Source organism: Oryctolagus cuniculus, chromosome 1 (genome assembly GCF_051225735.1).
Source record: "Oryctolagus cuniculus isolate XC-2025 breed Fujian yellow rabbit chromosome 1, ASM5122573v1, whole genome shotgun sequence".
Classification (NCBI taxonomy): domain Eukaryota; kingdom Metazoa; phylum Chordata; class Mammalia; order Lagomorpha; family Leporidae; genus Oryctolagus; species Oryctolagus cuniculus.
Genome location: NC_142867.1, coordinates 229,590,488 through 229,615,913, shown reverse-complemented (window position 1 = coordinate 229,615,913; position 25,426 = coordinate 229,590,488). Strand labels below are relative to the sequence as shown.

Here is a 25,426-nt window from a genome sequence, read left to right as displayed (position 1 = left end):
ACTCCACCCAGACCTCCTACTTGGGTGGCAGGTGCCCAAGCACTCGGGCCATCTGCTGCTTTCCCAGGCACATTAACAGAGAGCTAGATTGTAAACAGAGCATCTGGGGCTTGAACCAGCACTGCAATATGGGATCTGGCATGCAGACAGCAGTTTATATCCCACTGTAACACAACAACAGCCCTTGTTTCATTTTTTTCTGTTAAGTGTATGACAATGAAGAATTCAGTGACTACTAGAATAATTTGGTGCCATTGCCTTAATTCATAGTATGATGCCAGCAGTTTTGCTCACAATTGGTTGTACACTCAGTGTAAATGTCAACACAATGAAAAAGGCAAATAATAGTCTAGTAAAATTATGCAAATATCTTTTTGCCTAAGCGACCTTAGACATCTGCAGACGATGCCTTGACAGCCGTTGGTTTAAAGAAGCACTTTGGGAGTAGTTCAGCAAGCAGGCAGCTGGACACCAAGGGGGAGGACTTAGTTGCAAGAGTGAGTAGTGAACACAGAAGTTTATGAGCTGCATTGGTAAATCTCCAACAATTAACTAGGAAGCAAAGTTTAAAAAATTAATTTCTATCTGTGTTTTAAAATATGACCTGAAATTTTGTACAACTACAGCAAGCCAAATGGGAGGAAAAGTTCAGTGGTAACCAAAGCCTGGTGAACTCATGCTCAGGTTAAGAAGAGGATAGAGCTGGATACATTTAGATATATGAATAATTAAGTAAAACCTAGGGAAATGCATAACAAAACTTTAAAACTTAAGAGAGCCAGCCAGTGCTGTGGCGTAGCAGGTAAAATCACCACCTGAGTGCCAGCATCCCATATGGGCACCGGTTCGAGTCCCAGCTGCTCCACTTCCAGTGCAGCTCTCTGCTGTGGCCTCCTGGGAAAGCAGCAGAAGATGGCCCCAGTGCTTGAGCCCCTGCACCAGTATGGGAGACCTGGAAGAAGCTCCTGGTTTTTGGCTTCGGATTGGCCCAGCTCCAGCCATTGCAGCCATCTGGGGCATGAACCAGTGGATGGAAGACCTCTTTCTCTCCTCTGCCTTTCAAATAAATAAATAAATATTTAAAAAAAAAAAAAAAAAAACAACAACTTGAGAGTGCCCCCTAAAAAGAAGGAGAGATTCTATAGCTTTCTAAAGAGTAAAGGACTGGGGCCGGCGCTGTGGCTCACTTGGTTAATCCTCCGCCTGCAGCGCCAGCATCCCATATGGGTGCCGGTTCTAGTTCCGGCTGCTCCTCTTCCAGTCCAGCTCTCTGCTGTGGCCCAGGAAGGCAGTGGAGGATGGCCCAAGTGCTTGGGCCCTGCACCCACATGGGAGACCAGGAGGAAGCACCCAGCTCCTGGCTTCGGATTGGCACAGTTCCAGCCATAGCGGTCATTTGGGGGGTGAACCAATGGAAGGAAGACCTTTCTCTCTGTCTCTCTCTCTCACTGTCTATAACTCTACCTGTCAAATAAAAAAATTTTTTTAAATAAAAAGAGTAAAGGATAAGATAAAGAATAATAGTTTATTAGTTCACGAGAAGATAAGAAAAAAGAATAAAAAGCAGAGAAGCAGTAAACATGACACAAAATCAGATGTAAGCTTAATATATCACTAATCACAATAAATGCAAATAGAAACTCAACCACTAGAAGATATAATCTATGAAGTTGTACTTAAACATTTTTTTAAAGATTTATTTATTTATTTATTTATTTTCCTGATCAAGGCTCATTTATTGAACAAATCCAGTAGTATTTAAACATGACCAGTTGTTTACAAGAAGGAGCACAAAAGATTTACATATCAAAAAGGCTCTTAAGGTTACAATAAAACACTTAGGTGATAAATGCAGGTTTCAGGTGTGGCTGATTATCTATATTATCTCTTGTGAGATTTATTTATTTATTTGAAAGACAAAGTTGCAGAGAGAAAGAGGGAAAGACAGAGATCTTTCGCCTACTGGTTCACTCCCCAAAAGGCTGCCAACAGCCAGGAACCAGGAGCTTCTTCTGGATCTCCCATGTGGTTGTCAGGGACCAAAGGACTTGAGCCATCCTCCACTACTTTCCCAGCCACATTAGCAGGGAGCTGGATCGGAAGTGGAACAGCTGGGACTAAAACCAGCGCCTATATGGGATGCCAGCACTGCAGGTGGCAGCTTTAACTGGTACTCCACAGTGCCGGCCCCAGATTTTTTAAAAATGTTTGAGCACTTACCAGATAGATCCTTAAAATAAAGGGACTAGAGAGGTTCACAGCTACTCCTTCTCTAGTTCCTTCCCAGTCCATGAGCTGCCAGATAGCCATCTTTGCCTTCTGCTTTCCCATTGGCCAGAGCCTTCAGCTCCACTTGGCCAGAGGGACTGGGGAGGGGAACAGTTGGAGATAAGTCCAACAACAGAGTTTAAGGCAAATCCCAACAATACAGATATTTTGGTAAACTATGTAATGAAATAAGAACTTTTCCAGCAAGATTATAAAATAATTCTGTATATGCATCCACCTACATAGTCTCAAAATATGGGAAAGGATTTCTGCAGAGGCATTAACTGGTTCACAGACAAAACAGGAGATTTCAATATATTCCTGTCAGAAACAGATAAATGATGCAGACCAAGAATCACTAAGGATAAAGAATTCAAATAGTAGAATTAAAAATTACATGACATGCAGAATTCTGAGCTGTAAAAATAGATCTCGTGTTCTAATCTATAAACCTCTGAAATTCAGAGATTACATTTTATTACTGTTTATATAACTCTGTGTACCTAGCATGTTGACAGTGTTTAATACTTGCTCCATAAGTATATTTTAAATTACAAATTATATTGAATCTAAATAAACTATGGTCCTTTTTACAATTCTATGTGGTGTTGGATTTCTTAGTTCTGTTTGATATCAAACAATCTGAAAAGTAAAGCCCTGGCACCTTGTCCTGTTGGGCAGTGTAGTGCAAGGTGTTTTCTTTGTAGCCTATTTGTATTTAAGGGTTGGAATAGATCCTTACTCGGTCTTTTCTGGTGGGTTGGCTTTGTAGAAGGTCTGTTCACTCACTGGGGACCAAATTGTGAGACTCAGATGAGAGCTTTCCTCCAGTCTCAGTCTGGTTGTCAGAAAACTGTTTACTTTATATTATTCTTTTGTCTCTATGCTTTGAAAACAGTCGGTGGTGCTGGGCCGGTGCCATGGCACAGTAGGTTAATCCTCAGCCTGCAGAGCCGGCATCCCATATGGGCGCCGGTTCTAGTCCTGGCTGCTCCATGTCCAATCCAGCTCTCTGCTGTGGCCTGGGAAAGCAGTAGAAGATGGCCCAAAAGCTTGGGCCCCTGCACCCGTATGAGAGACCTGGAGGAGGCGCCTGGCTCCTGGCTTCAGATCAGCACAGCTGTGACCATTGCAGCCATTTGAGGGGGTGAACCAGCAGAGGGAAGACCTTTCTCTCTGTCTCTCCCTCTCACTGTCTGTAACTCTACCTCTCGGTAGGTAGGTAGGTAGGTAGGTAGATAGATAGATAGATAGATAAAAAAAAAAAAAAAAAGAAAGAAACAGTCTGTGGTAGTAGACTTTGGCCCTGAAGAAGAAATGAAAAGTTTGGCTGGAAATCTTCTTTCACTCTTTTTTTTTTTTTTTTTTTTTTTTAAGCTTGCTCTCTTGCTTGCTTGCTTTCTTTGAAAGTCAGAGTTATACAGAGAAAGAATGAGAGGCAGAGAGAGAGAGAGGTTGGACTTCCATCCGATGGTTCACTCCCCAATTGGCCACAATGGCTGGAGCTGCGCCAATTGAAAGCTAGGAGCCAGGAGCTTCTTCTGGGTCTCCCACACAGGTGCAGGGGCCCAAGGACTAGGGGCATCTTCTACTGCTTTCCCAGGCCATAGCAGAGAGCTGGATCGGAAGTGGAACAGCCGGGACTTGAACCGGCACCCATATTAGATGCCGGCACTTCAGGCCAGGGTGTTAACCCGCTGCGCAATAGTGCCGGCCCCTTCTTTCACTATTAACACCTATTAACTCACAAACAGGATTGGGATGTAGTATCTAGGTTGTTTTCTGATTTTAGGGGGGGAAATATTCGGAAGAAACTGACAGAATAATTTCAGGCTTTTGATGTTTAAGTTTTAAAATTTAGACTTTGTTATTCATGTTTATTCAATTTAAACAATAAAATTTCTGCTTGAAGATGTATTTGCATTTGGGAGCTTACCATACTGGAATTTAGGAAAAAAATACCATTATGAGTTCTGGGAAAAAATTATTCTTCTCTATAGGTTACAGACCTCAGTGTATACTTATTAAATCAATGTGCTTAATCACTTATTATAGTTGTCTTATATTTGTTGATTATTTGGTCTATGGATGATTAAGAGAAAATATTTTTATTTTCTTGTATATTTGTATTAGCTTCTCCTGAGATTTTAAGTTTCCACTTTCTATATTTCATGGCTCATAAAGGGTCATACATTTGTATTTTTATTGTCCTTGTATATTTATGTAGTGTGTCTTTTTTTTCCATATTTATTTGAAAGGCAGAGTGTCAGAGAATGAGAGCGAGCTCCTCTCTGTTGGCTCATTCCCCAAATGCCTGCAATAGCTGGCTCTGAGCCAAAACTGAAGCCAGGAGCCAGGAGCTCGATTCAGGTCTCTCCCCCTTGGATGGCAGGAACCCAGTCCCTTCAGCCATTACTGCTGCCTTGTGTGGTAGGCAGCTGAAGTCAGGAGTCTGAAACTAACTCGGGCACTCTGCTGTGGTATGCAGGTGTCTTAGCGGGCATCTTAGCTGGTAGGCTAAGCACACAGCCTTTGCCTTTTTCTTTATTTCAGTAATATGAGATTTTTTTAAAAAATACTTTTATTTTAAAGACAGAGAGACAGGCAGAACTTTGATCCAATATTTCACTCTCCAAATGTCTGAAACAATTAGGGCTAGGTCCTGGCACTCAATCTGAGTCTCCCATGTAGGGGACAGAGACCCGTACTTGAGCCATCAGCTGCTGTCTCCCAGAGGAGAGCAGAGGGGAGACTCAAACCCAAGCACTGTGATGTGGGACACAAGCGGCATCTTAAGTGCTGTGCTAGGTGACTGCCTCACAATATGAATTCTGATCCCCACTCACTCTGATTTGCTTTTTGTTCAGCTTTTTACTTCCACCCTTTTGCTTAAGATATGCTCAGTAATTTTGTGAGATGTTTCTTTTTTGACTCAAATCTAAGTCATGTCTTTTCACAAGAAATTTATCTAAGTTTCTGTAACAGCTGATGCGCTAGTTCCACATCTTTCAACTTATTTTATTCTTTGTTTTTCATGTGTTCTTTGTTTCCTTAAGAAAATTTTATAGACTTTGTTTGAAAGCAACTTCAGGTTTACAGAAAAATTTCTCAGAAAGTATAGAATTCCCTGATATAGCCTTCTCGTCCCTCATTTTCTCTTACCACTAATATCTTACATGAAGGTAATATATTTATTAAGATTGATGAACCAGTATTGATACACTGTTGTTAAAGTTAGTATTTTAGGGCTAACTTTATATTTTACAGTTCTGATGGTTGTTTCATATAGAATGTTTTATGATTTTATTTATTTATTTGAAAGGCAAAGTTACAGAGAGGCAGAGGCAGAGGGGGTGGAGGAAGGTATTCCATCCACTGATTCTCTCCCCAAATGGCTGCAATGGCCAGAGCTAGGCCAATCCGAAGCCAGGAGCCAGCAGCTGCTTCTGGGTCTCCCATGCAGTTGCAGGGGCCCAAAGACTTGGGCCATCTTACTCTGTTTTCCCAGGCCACAGCAAAGAGCTAGATCAGAAGTGGAGCAGCTGGAACTTGAACCGGTGCCCATATAGGATGCTGGCACTGCAGGCAGCAGCTGTACCAGCTACGCCACAGCACCAGCCCCTAGAAGGTTTTTTTACCAACCCCAAGTCCCCCCCCCCTCTTTTTTTTTTTTTTTTTTTTTGACAGGCAGAGTAGACAGAGAGAGAGAGACAGAGAGAAAGGTCTTCCTTTGCCGTTGGTTCACCCTCCAATGGCCACCGTGGCCGGCGCGCTGCAGCCGGCGCACCACGCTGGTCGGATGGCAGGAGCCGGGTGCTTCTCCTGGTCTCCTATGGGGTGCAGTGCCCAAGCACTTGGGCCATCCTCCACTGCATTCCCTGGCCACAGCAGAGAGCTGGCCTGGAAGAGGGGCAACCGGGACAGAATCCGGCACCCTGACTGGGACTAGAACCCTGTGTGCCGGCGCCGCAAGGCGAAGGATTAGCCTAGTGAGCCGCGGCGCCGGCTGAGTCCCCCTCTCTTTATTCCTTCGCTCTCACCCCTGGCAACCACTGTTCTTTTCACTGTCTCCATAGTTTTGTGTTTTCCAGAATGGCATCTAGTTGGCATCATACCAGATGTAGCCTTTTCAGGTGGCTTCTTTCACATCTAAGTTTCTGTCACGTCTCTTTTGTGGCAGAATAGTGTTCTACTGTAAGAAAGTATCATAATTGTTTGCCCACTTACCTGATGAAGGACATCTTTTTTTTTTTTTTTTAGATTTATTTTATTTGAAAGGCAGAGTTACAAAAAGAGGGAGAGCTATATAGAGAGAGTGAGCTTCCATCCACTGATTCACTCCGCAAATGGCCTCAACAACCAGGGCTGGGCCAGGCTGAAGCCAGGAGCTTCATATGGGTTTGCCACACGGGTGCAGGGGCCCAAGCACCAGGGCAACCCTCCGCTGCTTTCCCAGGCACATTAGCAGGGAGCTGAGATCAAAAGTGGAGCAGCCAGGACTCGAACTGGTACCCATAAGGGATGCTGGTGTTGCAGGTGGTGGCTGAACCCACTATGCCACAATGCCGTCCCCAACAAAGGGCATCTTCATTGCTTCCAGTTTAATGACAGTTGTGAATACAGCCACCATTAACATTTTTTTTTTTTTACTTTTTTTTTTTTTTTTTTTTTTTTGACAGGCAGAGTGGACAGTGAGAGAGACAGAGAGAAAGGTCTTCCTTTGCCGTTGGTTCACCCTCCAATGGCCGCCGCGGCCAGCGCGCTGCGGCCGGCGCACCGCGCTGATCCGATGGCAGGAGCCAGGAGCCAGGTGCTTTTCCTGGTCTCCCATGGGGTGCAGGGCCCAAGCACCTGGGCCATCCTCCACTGCACTCCCTGGCCACAGCAGAGAGCTGGCCTGGAAGAGGGGCAACCGGGACAGAATCCGGCGCCCCGACCGGGACTAGAACCCGGTGTGCCGGCGCCGCTAGGTGGAGGATTAGCCTAGTGAGCCGCGGCGCCGGCCACCATTAACATTTATGTGCAGTTTTTATATGGGCTTAAGTTTCACTTCTTTGAACAAATTCCTGGGAGTGTGATTGATAGATTGTACAGTAAGCCAATGTTGACAAGCTGTCTTCCAAAATGGCTGCACCATTTGATATTCCCACTCCCAGGGAACGAGAGTGCCCATTGCTCCACATCCTCACCAGCATTTGCTTTTTCAGTGGTTTAGATTTTAGCTGTTGTGTTAAAGGTGTAGTGGTGGTGTCTCCTTGTTTTAATTTACAATTCTGTAATGACAAGACATTGAACTTTTTTTAATATATTTATTGGCCATCTGTTCGTCTTCTCTGCTGACCTGTGCAGATCTCTTGCCCGGTTTTTAATTGGTGTTTTGTTTTTGTATTGTGGGTTTTAAGAATTCTTTATTTGTGTTAGGTATAAAGAAAGTCCTTCAATAGATATTTGAGGTGAGGGGGAGAACTTTAGAAAGTTCACCAAAAACGCATATTATCTTTGAATTCCATTTCCTACAAATTTTTTGAAGCTCCTTAGGATATGTTTTACAAAGGTTTTTCTCCCAGGCTGTGGCTTATCTTTTCATTCTCAAAATCATTTTTAAAAAATATTTTATTTATTTGAGAGGTAGAGTTCAGACAGAAGGAAAGTCAGAAAGAAAGGTCTTCCATCCACTTGTTCACTCCCCAAATGACCACAAAGACCAGAGCTGGGCTGATCCGAAGCTAGGAGCCAGGGGCTTCTTCCAGGCCTCCCCATGGGCACAGGGGCCCAAGCAGTTGGGCCATCTTCCACTGCTTTCCCAGGTCACAAGCAGAGAGCTGGATCGGAAGAGGAGCATCTGGGTCCCAAACCAGCACCTATATGGGATGCCAGTGCCACAAGCAGAGGCTTAGCCTGCTACGCCACAGCGCCGGCCCCTTAACGTCCTTTGCAGAGCCGAAATTTCAGATGTTAATTAACTCCAGTTTATCAGTTTTTTCTTCCATGAGTCATGCTTTTGGAGTTGTATCTGAACAGTCATCACTAAATCTAAATCACCTAAAGTTTTTTCCTGTGTTATCATCTAGACATTTTATAGTTTTGTGCTTACATTCAGGCCTGTGATCCATTTTTAGTTAATTTTTTGAGAAAGGTGTAAAGTTTGTGACTAGAGTCCATGTTTTTGCACGTGGCTGTCCATTGGCTCCAGCACTACTTGTTGGAAGACTCTTTTCTCTGTTGAATTGCCTTTGTTCCTTTGTCAAGGACCAGTTGACTATTTCTGAGTGTCTGTTTTTTAGCTATCAATATTTTAAAATATTTCTTAATTTATGTTTCTTCATTAGATTTGATAGTGAATCAGTTGCTTCAGTAGCACCCATTTGTAAAGAGAAAAATACAGTTCAGTGAGGTTTTACCATGTCATGAACTTGAGATGGGAGACGCAGTAGCACCCATTTGTGAAGAGAAAAATACAGTTCAGTGAGGTTTTACCATGTCATGAACTTGAGATGGGAGACGCACGCCTGCTCTTTACGGAAAAGTGCATTTACTCTATTTCATCAGTAAATAAAGGGATTTTTCAAGAGTGATTTTGCCCATCCCCATTTTTAATGCCGAGACTACCGCTGTCTTATGACTCTCTGTGCGCTGCAGTGGCCATCCTTTGCCTTCTTCCTTCACTTATCCCTTAGGCTTTCGACATAATTTTGCTGATCTCTGATCTGCTATTGTCCCTGGTAGGGGAGCTGCTAAAAGCCTGCAGCAGAGTTTTGCTGCAGTCCAGGAGCTGGAGTGGTCTACCTTGGAGATTACTGCTGTGCTCAGTGAGTGCAGCCCCAAGCTGTAGTGCAGTCCTGTCTGGGAGAAATATTAGGGTCCTGCAAAAAATTCATGCAGAATGTATATTATGAAAAAACTATGCATTTCTTTCTTTTTTAATGAATTAATTTATTTGAAAGACAGAGTTATAGAGAGACAGAAATCCACTCCCCAGTGGCTGCAATGGCCCTTGCTGGGCCAGACCAAAGCCAGGAGCCAGGAGCTTCTTATGGGTCTCCCACATGAGTTCAGGGGCCCACCGACTTGGGCCATCTACTGCTTTCTCAGGCCATACCAGAGAGCTGGATCGGAAGTGGAGCAGCTGGGACTTGAACTGGCACCCACATGGGATGCTGGCACTGCAGGCAGCAGCTTTACCCACTACGCCACAGCACAAGCTCTAGTGTTCTCTTTTGGACACAAGTCTTTAGTTTTGTTATTTGCTATTTGCGGCACATCCCACTTGAGACTAGCCACATTACAAAAATGCTCAGTAGCCACATGTAGCTATGGCTGCCGTATTAGACAATGCAATTTATATCAAGACAACATAGAACCATGCAAGAGTATCACTGGCGCTTCACTTCATTCTGATGTAGCCTCATTCGCCGTAGCTTTTGTTGCTGGTTGAGGATTTATCTCCTTAAGCATCAAGCTTTCAATCATTTTTCATAGAACTTCTCTAAAATGTGTTAACATACTTACCTGCCTTCTTAAGTAGAGTATATCATAATGGTTGGAGTATGTCAGACAAAGCCACAGCCGGAGTTTTAATTCTGGTGTTAACACATAGCAGGATGGTGATCTTGGATGAATTACTTAAATCCTGTGCTATATGGTTTTCTCAAGTGTAAAATGAGGGTAGAAACTAAGAGGTAATCCTGTAAATTAAGTGGAAAATATGTGACAGGTGCTTAGTAAGTATTTGTTTCTGCTGCTTCTAAATACTGTAACCACATCCAGCTACTACTACAACCAAAACTAGTGGCAAATCAGCAGCAGAAATGCAGTTTTGTCCTTTCTGGATGGCTGAAGAGATTGTACTGTGCCATGATACCCCAGTGCCCTGCAGGGTTATGGCAGTGATTAGGAGTGTTTTATCTTATACTATGTTTCCAGGCAGCTTTTGCTATTTTAGTTCCTTTGCATGGCACGTTCCTTATAATTCCTTTTTTTTTTTTAACTGTCTGCAGGCCCCCTGCGTCGACTCTTCTCCCATTTCTAGGTTGCTGCTGCTACTTTGTCTTCCACAGTCATCACTGAGAGCCACTTGCCCAAGTGGCCCTTCCTGTGTGACAACTCCCATGCTCCCATGCGTCCAAGGCCTCACATCCTCCAACCAGCAACTTCTCAACATTGATCCCATGTCGGCTTCTCTACTTCTTTCGTCAGGAATGCTGTTCCCGCTTTTTCCCTCCTACTATCTTGCATAATCTCAAAAGCTTACATCCTTTGTTACTTCATTCAGCAAATATTTTTTGAGTTCCAAACCCTAGGTATCGAGAATAAAATGGCGACCAAAAGAAATGCCATCGCTGCATTCCAAAGATTTAGTTTGTTGGGAAAGAAGTTGTCAAGTGTAACGGCTTTGTAACCGGCTCATCTCACTTATCATTTGTATCCATTCATGCATTCAACAAATATTTATAGAATGTTTGTTATATACCAAGCATTTTGCCGGTTGTCCAATCATGAATAGAATCAGACATATTCCTTCCCTTTCATGAATTCCATGGTTTAGCAAAAGACGTGGGCAAATAACTAATTCAAATAATTAAACCAAATCGTGTGTGCTTCAAACCTGAGTTAAGTGCTGTAGAGGAAAAAGGTGAGAGATAAAATTCATAGGTCTTGGGGTCAAAAATGAGTCTAGATTTTGGACTTGAACACCTGGATGTGTTGGAAGAGGGGGTTTTGTTTGGGTTTGGTACATGAAGACTAGTGTAGGGGTAGCATGAGTTTAGTCTTCTGCATGTTAACTTGAGGTGGGTTGTTGTGTTTAAAAGAAGTCAAATAGTCATTTGTATTTGCTTGTCCAGAGCTTAAAACTGAGAGACATGAGCTGAATATGTGAATTTGGGCATCAGAGGCAAGGATATGCATTGAAGTTTCCAGATGGAGGAGTGAAAAGGGAAGGAACTTACGCTGGTCTTTGAAGAACTGCTTGGACGCTGTTGGAATATGGACTCCTGGGAGGGGCATTCGGAGCACAGATGGGCACTGTTTGGGATGTCCTTGTCCATGTCTGAGTCCCCGGGTTTGTGTCCTGCCTCTCCCTCCAGTCCAGCTTCCTGCTAATGCGTGACTTGGGAGGCAGCAGGTAATGACTCAGGTACTTGGTTCCAGGGAGACCTGGATTGAGTTCCCTGATCTTGGCTTTTGCCTGCCCTAGTCCCAGCTGCTGTGGGCTTTTGGGGAGTAAACAAGCAGATGGAAGAACTCTCTCTGCCTACCTGCCCCCTCCCTGCCTTTCAAGCATACAGATCTATTCTCTCCCTTATTGAGGAAGGAGGAAGGGGGAGTGCTCCAAAAGAAACAGGTTCTGAGTGGGGTGAATACAGAGGTTGGATCTGGGTAAGATTATTTGAGTAACAACCACATGAATCAAATAGCAGTAGGATATGAGTTTGAAATCCAGGCCATTGCCAGTTATCACACAATGCTTAAAGCATAGCAAATGCCCAAAAATAATTTGTGGACCAAGGTAAGAGAGCATAGGGATGTTTAAAGATCTAGGCAGAAATTTGCCACCCTTGCTCTTCTCCCAGTGTCTGCTAAGTCAAGTTTCTGATTGTATGCAAACCTTTATTCAATAAAAATCAGCAAGTTGGTTGTTCTCAACCTGGAGGGGTGTGTGTGTGTGTGTGTGTGTGTGTGTATGTATACTTATATATATAAGTATATATACACTGAGCCCTTTAAGTGTGTTATCTGACTCATTACAACAGCTCTATTAGTCACAGATAGTAAGATTTTTTCAGGAGGGAGACTGAGGATCAGGAAGTTAGGTAACATCTGAGGTCATTAATTAATAATTGGCAGAGTCAGCATTTCGACCTAGGTCAGTCTTCATTTCCCTTGCCCTTAACTACCTTGCCGTATAAAGCAATGAGTCTCTTCTCATAGTGTTAGCACCAGGGGCATTATAGCTGTTTAAGACCCTCACCTTCCCTTCCTCCCTCCCTCCCTCCCCCAAATATCTACATGTTGCTAGCACCATTCTAGATATGATTTTAGGTACTAGGAACACAAGGAGTAATTAAATTTCTGGCTTCAAGGTTCAGGCAAGGGGGTGAGATGGACACGAGATCACACCTTTCAGCCCCAGCTTGGCTAGAACAGTCGACACCCAGATGCTGTAGGGGCATAGAGAAGGATGTTTCTAATTCCGCCTGGAGATGGAGGGCTGGGATGAGTGAGGGTAGGGAAGCCTTCCCCGTAGAACTGATGCTTGAGCTGAACTGCAGGAGATAACTAGACAGACCAGGAACAGGGCCCTGGGCAGACAGGCCTGCCTGAATGCTGACAGCAGCTGGCACGTGACTTCTGAGGGAACTGCAAGTCGCTGGTGTGGCTGGAATCTTGGTTGTGTGTTCTGGAACGTAAGAGATGGTTGAAAAGCAGGCCAAAGCAAAGTGGAAGGTGTTGTAGAAGCATGGTCCTTTGCCTTAGTACTTATTTTTAAAAATTTTTATTTGAAAAATTAAAGAGAGAGAGATAGACAGGCAGAGATCTTGTATCTGCTGGTTCAGGCCCCAAATGCCTGCAACAGCCAGGGCTGGGCCAGTCCAAAGCCAAGAGCTTGGCACTCAGTCTGGGTCTCCCAAGTGGACGACAGTGACCCAGTCAGCTGTCACTGCTGTTTGGAGTGTGTGCAGTAGTGGGGAGCTGGGACTCAAACCTGTGCACAGCCAGGACTTCCAGTGAGCTCTTCTGACCTTGTTCTAAAGGTAGTAAAAGCAGCAGAGTGACGCATCACGTTGTGTCCATAGTGGGGCTGAGGACGAATGTATATAGTGTGCTTTTGTAATAGACTTCATGGGTTTCTGAAATTTAGAATCTGGCCAAGTGAAGAAGAATGTCTCTTGTTCAGAACAATACAAAGGAGGACTCGCCAGAAATGATGGAATTAACAAATACAGATGTTAAAGCATCTATTATGAATATGTTTCATGTGTTCAAGATGGCAGTTATTCCTGAACAAAATGAAGAGAGTAGTAGATGTTTTCAAAATCCAGTGGAACTTCTAGACATGAAAAGAAAATGTATCTAAAACCAGAGGAGATTAACAACACTTAGAAAAGATCACCATAGGCCACCGCCGCGGCTCACTAGGCTAATCCTCTGGTTGGGGCGCCGGTTCTGTCCCGGCTGCTCCTCTTCCAGTCCAGCTCTCTGCTGTGGCCCAGGAAGGCAGTAGAGGATGGCCCAAATACTTGGGCCCCTGCACCCGCATGGGAGACCAGGAGGAAACACCTGGCTCCTGGCTTCGGATCGGTGTAGCTCTGGCCGTAGCGGCCATTTGGGGGGTGAACCAACAGAAGGAAGCCCTTCCTCTCCGTCTTTCTCTCTCACTATCTAACTCTGCCTGTCAAAAAAAAAAAAAAAAAAAGATCACCATCTTGCCTTTCTTATTTATTGTTTTCACCACATTTGCATCTATGTTGTTGATTTTTAACTTTATTCTGTTTAGTTGAACTTTCATTAATCTGAAGGTTGGTGGTCTTAAATAGGGAACATAATTTTTTTAAAAGAAAAAAAATAAGAGCTTGGAGGCGTGACAATAGAAATTGTCTAAAAAGGAACTGAGAACAATATGAAGATCTTGCTTGCACTAGAAATTAGTGGGCGTTTTCTCCTTAGAACTAATTTAGTAGAAAATTCAGACTTATCTATTCCTGTCTGAGATTGCTATGGCTTAATAAAACTCACAGTATTATTTAGCAGTTTTTACTTTCTATTTTATGAGAGTTTTTGAGGAAAGGGGATGTTAAAAGTGTTAAAAATCTTTGACCAACTTCAAGACTACAGCCCTCAGAATCTTTGTTGCTACTCCCTGACGCACTCTTCATATTGACTCCGTCATCAGAATAAACACCAGAGCCTGAATGATGGGAATTCTGGGCGTTTCAGAAGGACATGCCCTCCTATTTTTTGTTGAGCAAACAATGAACATTCATCTTTCTGGTCATACTTAAGTGTGTTTTGCATTGTCCAAAGATGGGTGAATTTTTATGAGTATGTAAATTGAACGTGCCAGATCCCATTTGGTAGAAATCTGACATGTTCCCTAGCATGTGCCTTAGTTTTCACAGAAGAATTAAATACCACCTTTTTGTGGGCTGTAGGCTCTGTCCCTTCAAAAAAGTCAGACTGGCCTTTGAACACAAATGAATATTGGTCAACAATTAAATGAAATAAATTTTTCTGAAAAAATTTAGCCTCATTTAATGAAGCATGAATTAAATTGAAATTTAGTTATTATTCTGATTAGATACATATATTCAGGGGTCTCTTTTGGCAACAGGCTCAATTATTTTTAAGATTTTTATTTATTTACTTGAGAGATAGTGTTAGAGACAGAGAGTGGGAAAGACAGAGAAAAAGGTCTTTCAACCGCTGGTTCACTCCCCAAATGGCTGCAAAGGCCAGAGCTGGGCCAATCCGAAGCCAGGAGCCAGGAGCTTCTTCCAGGTCTCCCACACAGGTGCAGGGGCCCAAGCACTTGGGCCATCTTCTACAGCCTTCCTAGGCCATAGCAGAGAGCTGGATTGCAAGAGGAACAGCTGGGATGAGACATGAACCAGTGCCCATAGGAGATGTTGGCGCTGCAGGTGGAGGCTTAGCCTACTGCACCACGGTGTGGACCCCAACAGGCTCAATTTTGTATTCATTCATTGTTCAAATGTCTAATCCTCTGGTAGATACCATGCTCCCGGAAAGGGATGATTCTCTCTTTTTGTTTTTTTGTTTGTTTGTTTTTAAGATTGATTTATTTATTTGAAAGAGTTACATAGAGAAAGGAGAGGCAGAAAGAGAGAGATGTCTTCCATCCGATGGTTCACTCCCCAATTGGCCACAATGGCCAGAGCTGTGCTGATCTGAAGCCAGGAGCCAGGAGCTTCTTCTGTGTCTCCCACGTGGGTGCAGGGGCCCAAGGACTTGGGCCATCTTCTACTGCTTTCCCAGGCCATAGCAAAGAGCTGGACTGGAAGCGGAGCATTTGGGTTTCAAACCAGTGCCCATATGGGATGCTGGCTCTTCAGGCCAGGGTGTTAACCTGCTGTGCCACAGTGCCGGCCCCGGGGATGATTCTTTCTATGCTAACCCAGCTCTCAGATCTCTTCTTGAGGATCCGAATGCCCGGTCCTTGTTCATTAGTCTTTTAATCATCCTCTCCCAGCGATTGACTCACAACCGGCAGTTCTTGGTTTCTGTGCCTTGTGCTGTCTGCCATGCTTCTGTGAGATAGTTGTTCCTGCTTCTGTATAATCAGAGGCCTAAGAGTAGAAGAAATCGTGGCAAAGTGAGCATTTTCACGTCAGGCTCTGTGCAGCAGAGTAAGTCATTTAACCCTTACATCACCCCAGTGCAGTACATACCGGTTTTTCCCAGAATTCAGGAAATGACCTTGTAGGAACCTGGGGATGGGAAGTGAAGCAGACAGTGGTTAGGGTCTCTGGGACAAGTGACTCTGCGTCTCATGGGCTGAGGGATTTCCTTCTGTCCCTTGTCCTGTTCTGTATTTCTAAGTTGTACACAATAAGCACAGGTTATCCTTATAAAAAATATTTTGTAAAGAAAAGGAAAGTTTTACATATGTGAGACGTTAATTAGAAAAGTATAGAGAATTAGACACAAGCGCTCATGACTTAAATGTAGATATAACATTTGTGAACTTTTTAGTACCTTTATTTCTAGTTTTTATATGGTATACAATTGAAAATTTAGTTATCATTTGTCAGTTTTTTCTCCTTAAAAAATGTGCTAAAGCATGCCAGTACTCATATCCTGATGCATTGTGAAAATTCTATTCATCCTATGCTGCTTTCTCTCTTTGTCTTTTTTTAAAGATTTATTTATTTATTTGAAAGTCAGAGTTACACACACACACACACACACACACAGAGAGAGAGAGAGAGAGAGAGAGAGAGAGAGAGGAGAAGCATAGAGAGAGGTCTTCCATCTGATGGTTCACTCCCCAGATGGCCGCAACGGCCGGAGCTGCACCGATGAGGAGCCAGGAGCTTCTTCTGTGTCTCCCACAGAAGAACATGAGTAACATGTGCATGTCACCCAGCTTAACAGAGGCAAAGCCAATCTAGAGAATTCAGGTCGCTCAACTTTTATTCCATTACATTATAGGGTGACCTATAATGTCTGAAGTATGTACATTGCCTAGAAAGTCCCAGTTAGTTACCAGATATCACTGTGACAAGAAAAGAAAAGCTTACATTTCCCCTCTTCCTAGCACATACCGCATTGATAAGACCCTTTATTTTTATGCTGATTAAGCCTTTAAATTCGTGTATTTGTTCACCTAACAAATATTTGTTAAGTGCCTTCTGCATGCGAGCCATTGTACCCTTCAGCAAGCATGCAGAGGCTACGCAAGAATCCCTGCTCTTTAGGACATGGATGTGCGAGTAGGGAAAAGCAGTGTGAGGTGATACATGGAAACATCGACCAAAGCTGTCAGACCACAAAGGAAGATCACTTGAGTTCTCTTAGGGAAATCAAGGAAAGCTTCTTTTCGGGTGAGAAAATGGAGCTGAGAGAGATCTGGTCACGGGTGCTTGATGGTTGAGTTAGCTTTAAGGCCAGATGTGACTGTCAAACCTCTGTTCCTTCCAACAAACTGTACCATAGCAAGGTGCCAGGTTTTCATTCTTTCATAAGCTTCACGTGTCCGTATTTGGGGATTCCTGAGGCAGGGGCCAGACCTGCCTCTCTCTTTTCCCCTTGCCATTTCAAGATGCCACCAGGTGCTGATTTGGTTAAAGTAATGGAATAAAAGTTGAGCGACCTGAATTCTCTAGATTGGCTTTGCCTCTGTTAAGCTGGGTGACATGCACATGTTACTCCTCTCTGTAGGCCGAGATAACTCTAAGCCTCTAATTGTTTTATAAGTGAGTGCCACGGTCTCCTCCTCCTCCTCAAAGTGCGTGACACTTCCATAGGAGTGCGGACTCCCAAATGCCTTGGGAAGTCAGGATGTGCCCTGGCTTTTGTCGAGGGAGGAGGAGGCCAGGAGGGAGCAGTTCTGACTGCCTGGGTCTGAGTCTCAGCTCTGTCACTTAGGTGTTTAATCTTGACAAACCACTTAACACCACTAAGCCTCAGGGCTCCCCCCCCCCCCTTAATGTATTTATTTTCATAGGCAGAGTGACAGAGTGAGAGATCTTCCATCCACTGGTTCACTCCATAAATGACTAACAGCCAGGCCAAAGCCAGGAGCCAAGAACCCCATCCCTGTCTCCCACGTGGGTGGCAGGGACTCAGGCACTTGAGCTGCCTTCAGCTGATCCCCGTGCACATTAGCAGGGAGCTGAATTGGAAGCAGAGCAGCTGGGACTCAAACTGGCACTTCAGTATGACGTGTGGGCATCACAGGCAGCAGCTTAACTCCCTGTGCCACAGCACCCACCTCAACCTCAGTTTTCTAATTCATGAAATAGAAATAAATGCTTTGACAGAGTTACAGGAGGATTCAGTGAGCTTCTGTGTCTAACCCACTTTGCACAGTGTCTATGGCATGATGCTCACTCATTATAGCTAATGAGACTATGTCGTGTAAAGAGACTTCTAAAAGTTTATGGAGGGACCGGCACTGTGGCATAGCGGGTAAAGCCACAGCCTGCAGTGCTGGCATCTCATATGGTGCTGGTTCGAGTCCCAGCTGCTCCACTTCCCATCCAGCTCTCTGCTATGGCCTGGGAAAGCAGTGGAAAATGGCCCAAGTGCTTGGGCCCCTGCATGCGTGTGGGAGACCCGGAAAAGGTTCTTGGCTCTGGCTTCTGATCGGCACAGCTTCGTTGTGGCCAACTGGGGAGTGAACCAGTGGATGAAAGACCCCTCCACCACACCCCCCGCTGCCTTTCCTTCTCTCTGTATAACTGATTCAAATAAATAGTAAATCTTTTTTAAAAGTTTATGGAAAAGTAGATTTAAAAGACAAGTTTATTTTGGTGCAAAAAAAAATTCATGCTGTATTCTCATGATAGCATTTTTCATAAACTTTTTAAAGATGCTTCACTTGTACTAATTGGGAGTCCTAAAGCAGTTTCAGAAGTCAAAATAGAAACAGTAGCTTCTTTCACTAATGATTCCTTCATAAATGCATAGGGAACCCATATGTCCTTATGTAAGATAGGGAACTTGAGTCATTATGTCCTCAGATTTCCAGTGAGGAGGTCGTGGAGTTGAGAGCCCCGTTTGCTGCCATTTGTCTTACATGACACAACAGGACTCATTCGTTCGTTCATTCTTTCCAAATATTTATTTTGAAAGAGTTACAGAGAGGCCTTTTATCTGATGGCTCAGAAGGCCAAAACAGCCAAGGCTGGACCAGGCTGAAGCCAGGAGCTAGAAGCTTCATCCGGGTCTCCCACATGGGTGGCAGGAGTCTAAACACTTGGGCCATCTTCCACTGCTTTTCCCTGGCCATTAGCAGGGAGCTGGATCAGAAGCGGAGCAACTGGGGCATGAGCCAGCACCCATAGGGGATGCTGGCACTGCAGGCGGCAGCTTTACCTGCTGTGTGTTCTTTCCTGTCTGTGTTCCCAGTGCTCTCAGGCTTCAGCACAGGAGAGGCACTTGGCAGATGGTGTTTGAATGAATGATTTCACACTTTGTATTTAAAAACCTGGAAGAGTAATAGCACTTGGCAGTGAACCTTTTGACTCTCAGCTCTTAGCCTGTGACTTGAATTAGCTTCGAGTGGATTTGGAGGCATCCCATGACAGCCAAAGCAGAGTTCTTCTGATATCAGTGTTTGGCGTTCTGCCTTGATCAATAGTCTTATTATTTGCCCTTGAACCTCTGTGGTGCTGAAGAATCCCAGACATTCCTCAGGTTTGATTTACATGGCAATAAATAATCTATGCTGTCTGTTGCTTGTTCCATCAGTGTCTGCCCTGTTCATAAAGCCCTGGGGACTCGGTGGCTGCTAACTCCAGGTGCAGGTCTGTGTTCCCAGGGCTTGCTGCTCAGCTTCATTGCTGCTGTGTGGCTGCATTGTGTGCCCACAATGGACCATTGACATAACTGTGAAAATTAGTTTCCATCTGACTTTACTGTTTCAGTCACCATCTGTTTTCTTCTGTTACACACTGGGTGCTACATACATCATCTCATCTGGACTGCAGTCCCTGAGTCAGACTTTCCATCAGAGCAGACACTGGCACTGGAGGCGCTGGGCCGAGAGCTGAATTTGCGTCTGACCGCGGAGCTCTCAGTCAGACCCATAGCGTCTTCCTCCCCTAGACTGCTTTCTTCTGCTTCCGCAGTGGTTTTGTGTTTAAGCTGGAGCCTTGCTGCGCAGATCCAAAAGTTTCACATACCATTGAGAAAAGAATTTGAAATTTCTTAATAGTGTTGCAAATACATGAAATTTATGGTGACAAACATAGCCGGATTACTTTCTTGTTATCCATCCATTTAGCAAATTTACAGTTTCCATTAATTTTAATCTGTCCTTATTACCTGTTTTATATAATAAATATCTCCTAGTCATGACAGACTCACTGGATATAGATTTCCTGAAGTAGTCTCTCTCTCAGTAAGCAGAGTTGCAGCTAAAGATTTGTGAATTAATTGGGAAAATTGCAAATCAGGTAGTCAGTGAAATAATTCATTGTCACATCCAATCAATAAACTTTGTAAATCAACTCATTTAATTCAAAAAATGATCTATATAGATCAAGCAACCAATTAAACAATTAGCATACACTTTGCAATTAATTAATTTAAGCATCAATCATGTAATTAAAACTCCAAATTTAAGCTGCAGAATTTAGAATTCTACCACCTTGTGAACATCAGGTTCATGCTTCTAAATGCTAGCAGTTTCAAAACTTCAGCTTTGGAGCACGGTAATTTACAATGTTTATGTTGATTTCAGTATTTTTTTAATATTTTAATTTTTTAAATTTTTATTCATTTATTTGAAGCACAGAAAGGACAACAGAGATCTTTTCATCTGCTGATTCACTCTGCAAATGCCTGCAACCACTGGGGCTAGACCAGGCCAAAGCCAGGAACCTGGAACTCCATCACTTAAGCTATCACCTGCTCCCTCCGGGAGTGCACATTAGTAGGAAACAGGAATCCAGAGTGGAGCCAGAACTCAAAGCCGGATCCCCCAGTACGGGATGCCAGCATTCCAAGTGGCATCTTAGCTGCTGCAGCAAACACCCCCCTCACGGTGTCGTCTGTTTGTTAGTGTAGCTTTCCATCCTTTTCAACAAGCCAACTTTCTACCTCTCCCGAACAAGGAGAAGGGGTGTGTGTGTTGACTCTGAATTGGACAAGACAGGATCTGGGAATATTGAGCAGACATTCTGTAGAGGTGGAGTGACCAGAAGTCTCTGAGAGGGTGTCAGTGTCAGAATAAATGAGGTGAATTACTTTTGCTCTGTTTGGATTCAAATCCTGCCGAGTGAATTAGATATTCTTAGAGGAAAAGGAAACTGGGTGGCTGTTGTTGCTTACCTTGAGTATTCGAGAGAAGTCAAAGGCTTCTGACTCTCCCCAGATGATTTTCCTCCTTTATAGTTGTTTTAAAATTTATTTTATGATGTTTGTTTATATTCGTATTATAGCTAGTATGGTGCTTACTTTTTCTGCCTGCTATACTGTAAGCTTCCTTTAGGGTTGATACTAAATCTCACCTTTGATCTGAAGGGTTAAGTTCTGTGCTTGATCCACAACAGGTGCCAGAGTTCTAACTGTACCCCCAGACTTGGCAAAGAACAGCAGTGTCCTGAAATTGATCTCGTGCTTCCCTGTCTTAGTGTTCACTCCCCTCTGTGTTTTCCCTTCAGTGACAACGTCAGTGCCTACTGCCTGCACATTGCTGAGGATGACGGGGAGGTGGACACAGATTTCCCCCCGCTGGATGCCAATGAGCCCATTCATAAGTTTGGCTTCAGTACTTTGGCCCTGGTTGAGAAGTATTCCTCGCCTGGTCTGACATCCAAGGAATCACTCTTTGTTCGAATGTGAGTACTCGGGCTCTTATTCATCTCGGAACTTTCTGCCTGTGTCCTGGCATTTCAGCTCTGATTTTTGGTTTTGTTCCGCAAAGGAAGGATGTTTGGTATTTGGAGAGTCTGCATGCAGTGATTACTGCCAGAGGCAGCACTGACTTCTGTTTCCTGCTCTGTCCCTAGGCAGCACACAGATTGCCCTTCAGTGACACACTGTAAGGAAGATCCCTGAATGTCCGATCTAGACAGTTCTCGGGAGACGTGGGTACATGTGGAGCCTCTGAAGCTGGTTTTTTCTCAGGGTCAGCACTGGGGCCAGCAAGTTAAGCCAATGCTTGGGAAGCCCACATCCTGTTTCAAGATATCTGGGATCCAGCTCCCTGCTAATGCACTTGGGAGGCTGCAGGTGATGGCTGCAGTGCGTGAGTCACTGCCACCCATGCAAGAGTCTCCGATTCCCAGCTTCAGCCAGGCCCAGGCCCAGGCCCAGCTGTTGTGTGCATCTTGGGAGTAACCAGAAGACAAAGATCTCTCTCTATCTCAATATCTCTCTGTCTCTCTCTCTCCCTCTCTCTCTTTCAAATAAACAAATCTTTAAAAAAACAGTCTTTTGAAAGATTTACTTATTTATATGAAAGGCAGAGTAGAGAGAAGGAGAGGGAGAGGGAGAGACATTTTGAGTCACTTCCAAAATGGCCACAACAGCCAGGGCTGGGCCAGACCAAAACCAGGAGCCAGGAGCTTTTTCCCACTCTCCCACAGGGTGCAGGCGCTCAAGGACTTGGGCCATCCTCTTCTGCCTTCCCAGGTTATTAGCAGGGAGCTGGATTAGAAGTAGAGCAGCTGGGACTCGAATTGGCACCCATGTGGGATGCCAGCATAACTGGCAGCAGCTTTACCCACTATGCCACAGTGCCAGCCCCAAAACACTTTTCTCTGTAACTTTGTGTAGATCACATTTGATTTTTCTTTCATTTCTTTCTTTAGCTTCAGCAGATGTCCTCCATCTTACTTGTGCCTTTGGCACTCATAAAGCTTGTAAAAGTTCTCTCCTGAAAAGTATGTGTAAACATAAAATAATGTTCAGTGGCATGTGGAAGACTTGTTTTAAAAGATTTATTTATTTGAGAGAGGCAGACAGACATCTGGTTCTGGTTCACTCTCCCCAAGTGCCTGGGACAGCCAGAGCTGGGTTAGGCCAAAGACTGAGACAGTGGCTTAATCCAGGTCTCCCGTATGAGGGGCAAGAACCCAATCATTGCAGCCATCACCATTGGCCAACAGGATCCACATAAAGAGAAAGATGGAGTCGGGAGACAGAGCCGGGCACTGAACCTAGGCACTCAGACATACAATGCAGGCATCTTCACTGCTAGGCCAAACACCCACTCCTGTTGTGTTTAAAGTTACCGAGTTACTAAACAAATTGTGATAGAGTGATCAGCAGGGCTTTACCACTAGATGAAGCAGTAAGATCCAGCTGCAGACGTGATGCGTCCTGGAGTCCGTCATTTCGGAGCAGTGAGGAGTCTAAGTGGCATCTGAGAGATCTGCAGCACCTGTGGTGTGCTGTGGTGTTGGCTCCGGTCCGTTCACGACAGTCACCAGCACTGCTAACACTGCTGTCATTTGTTGCCTACTCTCATAATTGGAGGAAACGTTAAATATCAGAAGTTAGTGAAGATAAACATGCAGTTTCTCTTCACTCAAGTCTGCAGAGCGCCTGCGTTTTAGCCACATGGCCCAGCTGTAAAGGGAAATCTGGCTTTCAGGCCTCACTGTCTAACCTAAGCTTTTCTAACCTGGGCCTCAGCGGTTCTTCTCTTGACCACCTCCTGGGAACAATAGGGATCCCTCTGGCACCCCCTGCTGTTAGTAATCAGCAAATTCACCATCCAGAAAAGGGATTGCTTTAGGAGACATTTTCCTCCTGTCTCTTTAAAACATATTGCCTTTGTTTCAGATTTTTACAGAAAATAGGATTGTGCTGCATATGATACATGAGGATTTTGGGTCTTTCTACCCGTGAGCAAAGAAATAGTACCAGAGTGCCTGGGAATGAGCTGGGAGTAGCCACCCAAACCTTTAGTGGTCATTTCATCCCTCCTGTGAGTTATACGTGGAACAGCAAAGGTTTCCCACTTCGTCAGAGGCACTAAAATAACAACTTAAAGAATGTTTGGGGTGGGGGGCGGCACTGTGGCGCAGCGGGTTAAAGTCCTGGCCTGCAGCACAGGTATCCCATATGGGTGCCAGTTCGAGTCCTGGCTGCTCCACTTCTAATCCAGCTCTCTGCTATGGCCTGGGAAAGCAGTAGAAGATGGCCCAAGTCCTTGGGCCCCTTGCACCTACATGGGAGACCCAAAAGAAGTTCCTGGCTCCTGGCTTCAGATTGGCTCAGCTCTTGCCATTGTGGCCATCTGGGGAGTGAACCAATAGATGGAAGACCTCTCTCTCTGTCTGTCTCCACCTCTCTCTGTAACTCTTTCAAATAAAAATCTTTTAAAAAATATTTAAAATAACTTAAAAATATTCCAAGATCCCTCCATCGTAATATATATGTAACTATTTGTCCCCTACTCTACATATATTTTACATTATTTTTACTTAGCATTATATTATAAATATTTTTTTGTTCTTGTTCTTAATTCCTACAATCTGTATTTATCATGTACCAGGGATCTAGACGGGCACAGCCTCACCCTCATGGAGCTTACTATCTAATGGGGAGATAGTTGTAAAACAAATAATTAAAATATGATTAGCCATATAAAGGACGAGTGTGTGGGATAAGCTAAAAGCCTACCACAGGATATTTAGATTGTTTCTTGTTTTAATAAGTAATTCTATTATGACAGTCGTTATCTCTGTCCTTTTCATTCCTGGTGAATAATTTCTTTAGGATCATTTCCTATGAGTAGGAGACAAGAAGACAGTGGAAGCATCATTACACTGTCACTTTTTATTGACAGAAACCCTCTGAAAAGTGCATCAATTCATAATGCTTACTACAGAATTCATAAGACTATTTTTTCAGTCTTAACACCTTTCAAAGTGTTGTCATTAGGATTTTTTTTCTAACTTAAAAGATGTTTGTAGAAGCATTTCAGTAGTCATTACTTGCATTTTTATTGATTGTTAATAAGTGACCAGAAGAAGTTTTCCTACTTAAATGTTCACAGATGATCGCAGCAGTCTTTTAAACGGAAAGTCCTTTCTAAAGCAAGAGCACGGAGAGACAGACAGAGTGAGTCCCCACCCCCAAATGTTCTGCCAAAGCCCGGTGCCAGGAACCAGGAACCCAATCCAGGTCTCCCTCTTGTGGGAGGCAGGAACCCCACCACTTGAGCCATCCCTTTTACCTCCCAGAGTTCACATTAGTAGGAAGCTGGAATCAGGAGCTGGAGCTGGGGGGTTGAACTAAGCATTCAGTATGGGATGCAGGCATCCCAGCCACCAGGCACAAGGCCCTTTAAACCAGTGCTTTCCTGTTTGTTTGTTTGTTTCTTTTTTTTTTTTTTTTTGACAGGCAGAGTTAGACAGTGAGAGAGAGAGAGAGAGAAAAGGTCTTCCTCCCATTGGTTCACCCCCCAAATGGCTGCCATGGCCAGCGCGCTGCGCCAATCCAAAGCCAGGAGCCAGGTACTTCCTCCAAGCACTTGGGCCATCCTCCACTGCATTCCCTGACCACAGCAGAGAGCTGGCCTAGAAGAGGGGCAACCAGGACAGAATCCGGCGCCCCGACCGGGACTAGAACCCAGAGTGCTGGCACCGCAGGCAGAGGATTAGCCAAGTGAGCCGTGGCGCCGGCCTAAACCCGTGCTTTCCAGTAGAGGCATCCAGGCTGGATTCTATATACCTCCCCAGAAGAGGCATCTTAGACTGCAGGAGTGACCCCTATGAACTCCACCTTCTGGAGAATTCCAGTAGGGGAGGCAGAGAATGGCAACAACTGCTTAGACTTGTTTGTTTTTTTAACCTCCTGAATTATTCCTCTCCCTGCACTCCTACTCCCAAACATCCACACACGCCAGTCAATCTTTTTTCTATTTTAAAGTTCAAGAGAGTTTATTCGACATGTCTGGAGTGTTTCTAAAAGCACAAAGTAAAATGAAATCTTTATCTGTGAACATTTACAACGAAAG

At 44.2% G+C, this 25,426-nt stretch overlaps 1 protein-coding gene across 15 annotated transcripts in view; it reads left to right on the top strand.

The window, feature by feature from the left end:
* Positions 1–25,426, top strand: part of MAPKAP1 (MAPK associated protein 1) — a 259,582-nt gene that overhangs the window by 115,326 nt on the left and 118,830 nt on the right. For 13 of the 15 annotated variants that reach the window (XR_016212148.1, XR_016212147.1, XM_089302685.1 and 10 more), the window contains one exon: positions 21,117–21,293. The exons of the other annotated variants lie outside the window; for them this stretch is intronic. Coding sequence is in view for 11 of the 13 variants with exons in the window: in XM_089302685.1 (XP_089158811.1) it covers positions 21,117–21,293 (177 nt within the window). In the remaining 2 variants the exon portion in view is untranslated. The remainder of the gene's footprint in view (positions 1–21,116; positions 21,294–25,426) is intronic. 15 annotated transcript variants of the gene reach the window in all.